This window comes from Apium graveolens, chromosome 7 (genome assembly GCF_009905375.1).
Source record: "Apium graveolens cultivar Ventura chromosome 7, ASM990537v1, whole genome shotgun sequence".
NCBI classification, from domain to species: domain Eukaryota; kingdom Viridiplantae; phylum Streptophyta; class Magnoliopsida; order Apiales; family Apiaceae; genus Apium; species Apium graveolens.
The window spans coordinates 82,453,522-82,461,670 of NC_133653.1; the positions used below are offsets into that span (position 1 = coordinate 82,453,522).

General features: G+C 47.3%; 2 protein-coding genes across 2 annotated transcripts; both read left to right on the top strand.

Annotated features, from left to right (window-relative positions):
* The first annotated feature begins 3,730 nt into the window (after window positions 1-3,730).
* LOC141673809 (uncharacterized) lies at window positions 3,731-5,556 on the top strand. Its single transcript, XM_074480544.1, has 2 exons — window positions 3,731-4,414; window positions 4,627-5,556. Exons 1-2 carry the CDS (start codon window positions 3,731-3,733, stop codon window positions 5,554-5,556), a joined length of 1,614 nt encoding a protein of 537 aa, XP_074336645.1.
* Window positions 5,557-5,722: 166 nt separating this feature from the next.
* LOC141673810 (uncharacterized) lies at window positions 5,723-7,908 on the top strand. Its single transcript, XM_074480545.1, has 3 exons — window positions 5,723-5,931; window positions 6,240-7,226; window positions 7,737-7,908. Exons 1-3 carry the CDS (start codon window positions 5,723-5,725, stop codon window positions 7,906-7,908), a joined length of 1,368 nt encoding a protein of 455 aa, XP_074336646.1.
* The last annotated feature ends 241 nt before the right edge of the window (window positions 7,909-8,149 follow it).

Consider the following 8,149-nt stretch of genomic DNA (forward strand, 5'->3'; position numbering starts at 1 on the left):
GCTTGGGTTGATTTTGTTATACCCAAAATTTGGCATTGAATTGACTCGGGTCAAATGCGGATTACGGGCTGTCAAACCCGGTATTGCATTGTAGAAGCTTAGGACGCGTCTAGGCATATAGCACGCGCCTAATGTTGAGTTGGTGCTCTATGGTCTGGCGATGGTAAAGCTTGGGAGTGCATGATTGGGAAAGGACGCGCCCACTTGCAAATATGGTCTTGTGGCAATGAGGACGCGCTTGTCTCCACTAGGACGCGTCTTGTAGCTGTGGCATGCTGTAAGGAACGATTGATGAAGAAACAGGGTTGGGTTTATAAAGGTGAGGACGCGCTCGGACTTCGAGGACGCGTCCTGTGATTGGTCTATGTGTTCTCAATGGTGACTTCAGAACAAAGCTTGCATGGAGAGGAGCAATGGAGGTTATTTTTACTAATGTATTTGTTGCAGGTACTCTTTGAAGGATTCCCTCCCTGAGACGGTCAAGGAGGGGGATGTCCGTGAAAAGCTTGAAGGCCTCCAGGGGTATGCCTGATGATTGAGGGCCTCCTCCTGTATTCAACGAGTGTCCTCGTTGGGGATGCGGGGTTAACTTTGGTGTGTGCTTTGGGAACTCTGTTCTTGTATTCAACGGGTGTCCTCGTTGGAGAACTTTGGAGTCATCCTGCACTTTGCACCCAAGAGCTTGGGATCACCTGTCCTGTTATCTGGTGGGTTATCCTCATTCGGGGGATAGGGATGCGTCCGACACTTGGGGTGAACCGTGGCTATACATGCGTCCGTATATCAAGGGAAATAGCTGTAGCGGAGTGTTATCCTTGCGCAGGGAGATGCACTATCCGTGAAGTCCTGCGATTTCGGATGAGCCTTGGGCCTTCGCGGTTGGGCCTCATAGTTGGACATTCCTAAAGCTAGCGGAAGACGGACTTTGGATGGGCTTCTACAGGACCTAGGAATAAGAAGTCTAAGCCCATTAGATTTCTTGTTCTATGAGAACTACGTCAGGCTTGATCCCTATATAAAGGGTACGTAGGCACATTGAGAGGGTAAGAAATTGAGAGCTGATAAGAGAGCCACCACTTACTCTGATCAATCTCAGCCTAAAACAACCACAAACCACCATACACCGCTTGATTTTCCGGCAAAGAATCACCATCACAGTCTTAGTTCCGGCAAGAAACCTCAATCTTTGTTGTTACCAGATTCCTCCGTCAACAAATTGGCGCTAGAAGGAGGGGTGCTAATTAAGGTCGTAATCTTAGGAGGAAAAGATGTCTTATAATCGTGATGGAAGTTCTTATGATGGAAGTGACAGCAGATCTGAAGGAGAAGGCGGGGGAGGCTACACTCGCCATGAACCCTACGTTCCCAAAAACATGGCGGATCCACCAAGAGCTCCGGATGTGGGGGGGACACCTCCAGTTCTCATCAGTAACGCTGATATCTTGGAGCAGTTGTACCGCATGGGGGATACTCTTAACAGTTTTCACTCAAGACTGAATACGGTGGAGCGTCGGAGGACGAGGAGAGGTCGTCGTTTTCCCCGTCACGGTCATGCCGTGGGGAAAGCGCCAGTAGTTGAAGGAGATACCCAGGGCAGCGGGGAAAACCCGCGAATCACTCCGCGGCGCTTGGAATATTCTGATCATGTAGAGCCTATTGTGGAGCTTGTTGATGAGGACACTGATGGTAGGGAAAGGCCTCGCCTTGGTAACCAGGTGGTGCCACACCTACATAGGTCTGGGCGTACGATGGACGAGCGTCGTCGTGCGGAGAACACTCAAAATCAAGATGAGGAAGGAAGGGATCTTTCAACCTTGAAAAGAAGGCTTGGCATAAGGTTGGAAGACGATGATTTGAGGATGTTGCTGGTAAGCGAGGCCCCGTGACACAACGCGTGTGCCCCCTGCATTCCAAAGGGATGACAGGGCGCGACACCGCGAGCACGAGCGTGCCCCTCCGCGAGGAAGGCCCGAGAATTACTACCAGGGATATCAGAGAAATGGACGAGGAAGGATGGGATATCAATACGGAAGAGCACCCTACAATGGTAGGAGAGATGGAGCACCCTCCGCTGAAGAAGCCCCTGCCGTTATTCCCGTAGCTTCCCACAGTGCTACAGGTACTGGGTCCAGGGCGCGTCCTCATGACCAGGACGGCGGGCGAATTCAAGTAAGAATGCAAAATAATGATGAAATTCCGCGACGCGGTCAAGAGGAACCTCGCGTTCGGGAAAATGTTCAAAACCAAGATGGTAACATGCCACAGCCGCAGCCTCAAGGCGAGGGGCGGCGAGATCCACCGCCACACCCGGGGGGTAATCAAGGGGAATTACGGCAAGTCGCAGAGCAACCCCAACAGCCTAATGTTTAAACCATTCATGGGGTAGGGACGTTTAATGTGAATGATCTCAAGAGGTTGCTCAACCATCTTGAGGGAGGAAGAGTAACGGCGACTGCACAAACTCCTTCTCCTTTTGCTGCTGTTGTGAGGGAGGCGCAATTGCTTGCAGGATACATGAACACAACCAATGACTTGCGTTTTCATGGGAACTCAGATCCTGTGGAATTCCTGGGGCGTTTTAACATTGAAATGGATGTATATCAAGTACCTGATTTGGCTCGATGCCGTCTCCTGGCGGCCACTTTTAGAGAAGGCGCTTAACAGTGGTTCCAAAAACTTGGTCCAGGTGTGATCACATCCTGAGAACAGATGAAAACTTTGTTTTTGACTCAATTTCAAGCCGCAATGAAGTACATACCACCAGTCACCACACTGGCTAATGTGAAACAGAAGGAAGGAGAAAGTTTAACCTCATACTTTAAAAGGTTCAATGCAGAATCTACTTTGGTAAGGGGTGCGACTGATGAAACGCTGAAAATACTTCTTATAGCTGGATTGCGTGTGGGAACGGATTTCTGGAAGCACCTGCAAGGGAAGGACCCCGTGTCATTAGCTGATGTGCTTGCACAGGCGGAATCATTCAAAGCAATTGAACAGTCGCTTGCAGAGAAAAAAAAGAATGACAACTCCCAAAACTCCAAGGGGCGATCCAAGAGAAGGGATAGATCCTTGAGCCCAGATTATCGACGGAATGCCAGAAGCCCTAATAGAGTGAACACGTGAACATGCGGAGAGAATGGAGCCCGCCATCGAACTATGAGAGAAGGGTCAGCAATTATACACCGCTGGCGGCATCTGTTGATCATATCTTTGAGGTAAATAAGGATAGAGGAATCTTCAAGAAGCCCGACCGTCTAAATTCATGGCAGAGCAGAGACAAAAAGAAGTATTGTGATTATCATGAGTCCACCGGCCATGACACCCACGAGTGTCGTCACCTGAAATATGAAATTGAGGAATTGATCAAGGCTGGGTATCTGGGAAAATGGATTGACAAGGTCAAACGACGCAGGGGAAGCGATGACAAGGGTAAGGATGAAAGACAGCCCCTGCGGGCGGAAGATGTTGAAAAAACAGCAGAAGTTAAGTTTCAGAGGGCTGGCAGTATCAGGGTGATTTTTGGAGGACACCCTTTTGTTGGTGATAGTAATCGAGCATTGGAAAGAAATGCGAGAGAGGCGCGATATCCGCCGCTCACCAACATTCACAGCTTAGAAGACAGCCCTCCGAAGATCTTTAAGGGAGAGCCTACTGACATTACATTCAAGGAAAAAGGTGGGTGCATCATCCCCACAATGATGCGCTGGTGATTACCATGCTCATTGGAGCAATGAATGTACATCGAGTCTTCTTGGATAATGGAAGTTCTGCGAACATCTTGTATTATAATACATACAAAAAATTGGGTTTCCCGGATAGTGACATGTATTTTGAAGATGCACACGCCTATGGATTTACTGGAGAAGCAGTGAGAGTTAGGGGGTTGGTTAGGCTTCCCGTTACGCTCGGTGAAGGAGGTTTGTCGGTTACTCAAATGATAGATTTCAAAGTGCTAGATCAGGATTCCGCGCACAATGTGTTAGTCGGAAGACCTTGGTTACGAGCGTTCATGGTGATAACCTCGATACACCACTTGATGATAAAATTGCCAACACCAAACGGAGTAGGTAGTCTGAGAGGGTCACAGTATGAGTCACGCGACTGCTATCACAAGGTTGTTAAAGAATTCCGCAAGAGTAGATACGAGGGAAAGGTTCTCCCATTTGAGGGTGCTGAGGACATTCATACAAAACCAAGCGAAGAAGTTCATGCTCACTATTTCGTAGAAGGCCCCGAAGAGGAAGAAGTCTATGTCGCTGGGAACTCTGTTTTGACACTGGGGAGTGTTTCGAGGATCCGTAGCGTGGAAGAAGTTATGATGAACCACGCGGAGAAGATCATGCAGAAGGAGGTTAACGGGGAGAAATTGGAAGGAAGAAGTGAGATTCTTCAAGGTCTCAGAAATAACTTCAAGGTGGATGCTCCTCAAAAGAAGGACGCGCCCTTGAAGAATAAAAATGGAATTGAGGTTGATGCTCCTCCAAATGAGGACGCGCCTGCTTCACCTGCGTTGCACAAAACTATGCCTTGTCTTGAGGTAGACGCTCCCACTCATGGGGACGCGCCCTCAGATGCAAAAGTGGAAGTCGAAGACCCCCGAAACTTTGATTTCGATTTGGACCCCAGGATCCCTATGCCCGCCGAAAAGACGGGACCGGCCGAAGACACAATTCTATTCCGGTTGACAAAGATGACCCGAACAAGGTTTTGAAAGTGGGATCCCAGTTAGATGATGAAACGAGGGGAAGTCTTACCCGCTTCTTAATTGCAAATCTTGATGTCTTCGCATGGAGTCATTCGGACATGGTAGGAATCGACCCAGAAGTAATGTGTTACCGGTTGAATATCTTCCCGAATTGTACGAGAATACGTCAAAAATGCCGCCCGGTGAGCGGGGAGAGGGCGATAACATTAAAAGAAGAAGTAGACCGGTTGTTGGAGGCGGGACTAATCAAAGAATCGTTCTACCCTGAATGGCTTGCAAATCCGGTGCTTGTGAAAAAGCCGAACGGGAAGTTGAGGACATGTGTAGATTTCACAGATCTCAATAAGGCCTGTCAAAAGGATAGCTTCCCGCTCCCAAGAATTGATCAGTTGGTTGACGCGACAACAGGGCATGCATTGCTGAGTTTTATGGATTCATACTCCGGTTACAATCAAATTCCGATGTATGGCCCTGATCAAGAGCATACATTCTTCATTACTGACAGGGGTTTATACCGTTACATAGGAATGCCGTTTGGTTTGATTAACGCTGGCGCAACCTACCAGCGGTTGGTAAACATGATGTTCAAGAACCAAATCGGGAGAACCATGGAAGTGTATATGGATGATATGCTGGTAAAGTCCAAGGTGGCGAATGACCATATCAAGAACCTGATGGAAATGTTTAACATTCTAAGGAGGTTTCGCATGAAACTAAACCCACAAAAGTGTATGTTCGGCGTGGAGTCGGGCAAGTTTCTCGGGTTCATCGTCAACCATAGGGGAATTGAGGCCAACCCCGCAAAGATCAAGGCATTGTTGGATATGAAGTCACCCACCAATGTGAAATAGGTGCTGAGTTTGACTGGGAGAATTGTCGCGTTAAAATGATTTGTTTCCAAGTCGTCCGATAGATGCAAGGAATTTTTCAAGGCAATTAAGTTAGTAGGGAAAGACTTTGTATGGACAATGCGAAGAGGCTTTCAAAAAAATCAAGGAGCAACTGGGAAACCCTCCCATGCTATCAAAACCGTTAGATGGAGAATCTCTAGTACTGTACCTCGCAGTGTCTGAATATTCAATCAGCGCAGTTCTAGTAAGAGAGGAAGATAGGCAGCAGTCATCAGTGTACTACGTGAGCAAGCTGTTGCACGACGCTGAAACTCGCTACACAAGCATGGAGAAATTGGTTTACACCCTGATTCTTGCATCAAGAAAATTGCGGCTGTATTTCCAAGCCCATAGAATTGAAGTCCGTACGACATACCCGCTACGACAGGTCCTGCATAAACCAGAGTCATCAGGAAGAATGCTAAAGTGGGATGTGGAATTGGGATAGTTTGATTTGGAATATGTGCCCCGGGCAGCGATTAAAGGGCAAACCTTAGCTGATTTCTTGTTGGAATTTGATTCTGAAGTTGATGACAAAGCTTTGGTGACGTTAAATCCACCTCATGTTGAGGAGTCTTTGGAGGAGTTTCCACATCCCTGGTGGATCTTGCATGTGGATGGGGCAGTTAACAATGGAGGAGCAGGTGCGGGTATAGTACTTGTGTCTCCAGAAGGCCACCATCTGATAGCGCAATTCATTTCAAGTTTTATGCAACAAATAATGATGCGGAGTATGAAGCGTTGATTAATGGCCTAAAGATCGCTTTGGAAATGGGGGTGCGAAACCTAATTACGAGAAGTGACTCGGAGCTGGTGGTGAATCAGGTGAACGGGGGATTTCAAGCGCGAGGCCCGCGAACAGAATTATACTTGAGATGCACAAAGCGCCTGATTGGAATGTTCAAAGAAGTTAGGTTGGAATGTGTTCCGCGGGAGAAGAACAGTAATGCGGATGCTCTAGCAAAAATGGGGTCGCAAAAAAAGGCTATGTTGTTAAGATCCATCCCCCTTGAAATCCAGAAGATTCCTAGTATCCCGGAGATAGAAATTATGCAAGTGGATGAAATTCCCAAGAAAACATGGATGACGCCCATTCTGGCCTACATCCACAAGGGAACACTCGCTGAGGATAAGTTTAAGGCTCGTCGACTCCGCTATCAGGCTGCGAGGTACGTGATATATGACGAAGTTCTGTACAAGAGAGGGTTCAATCAACCGTTGCTTAGATGTGTTGACGAAGAAGAAGGAAATTACATCTTAAGGGAAGTACATGAGGGAATCTGTGGCAATCACTCGGGGGGTAGCTCATTGGCGATGAAAGTTTTGCGCCAAGGGTATTATTGGCCCACAATGAAAGAGGATGCTATAAATTTTGTCAGGGCATGCGATCGCTGCCAGCACTTTGCAAACTACTCGTCTATGCCGGTGACGCTCTTGACGCCTATGGCAAGCCCATGGCCGTTTGCCATGTGGGGAATTGATCTTATCGGAGAATTACCTAAAGCTAAAGGGGACGTCAAGTATGCAGTGGTTGCGGTTGATTACTTTACTAAATGGGCGGAAGCTATGCCGTTGGCTACTATCACCGTAAAGAAAATCAGAGATTTTGTTTTCAACTCCATCGTGTGCAGGTTTGGAATCCCTTACAAGCTTGTCTTTGACAACGGAAAGCAGTTTGATAGCAAGGAGTTGCGACAACTATGTGAGGAGTTGAAAATTAAGAAGGAGTTTGCAGCAGTCTATCATCCTCAAAGCAATGGGCAGACAGAAGCTGTTAATAAAATAATAAAGCATACCCTCAAAACCAAACTGGAAGAACGCAAAGGGAATTGGCCTGAAGAACTCCCGAAGGTGATGTGTTCATACAACACTACACCACGATCTACTACGGGAGAAACTCCATTCATGCTGACTTTCGGCTATGAAGCTATGGTCCCCGTGGAAGTTGGTTCGGGATCGCTTCGCAGAGACCGTTACACAGAGAAAGGTGTCGAGGTTAATCAAAGGCTTTATTTGGATCTCTTGGAGGAGACAAGGGAAAATTCTCAGCTAAGGCTCGCAGCGTATCAGCAATGTGCCGCAAGATATTATAACAAGAAGGTAAAGGGACAATTGCTGAAGGTGGGAGATTTGGTACTTAGGAAGGTAAAGCCCAATACGAAGAACCCCCAACATGGAGTGTTTGGAGCTAATTGGGAAGGACCATACAGAATAAAGGCCATCCTGGGGAAAGGGACTTATCACCTTGAAGATATGGAAGGGAAGCTGGTTCTGCGAGCGTGGAACGCGGAACATCTCCGAAAGTATTACTAGTAAGGCGCGGCTTTGGCCTCTTGCGTACCTCTTTTATTATATATTTAGGGCTATGCCCAGATTATAGGCTAGAATTAAATAAATTCCTCCTAGCCTAGGGGGTAGTGCATGTACTACTTACCTTAGAACTAGTTGTAGGGTCATTTTTTCGAAATAATTTCCCCACAGTGCATAGTAGCCGTGGGACTGGTGCACTTTTGACACCAGAGCGCATTATAAATGAAAATTTTGAATTTTTCCA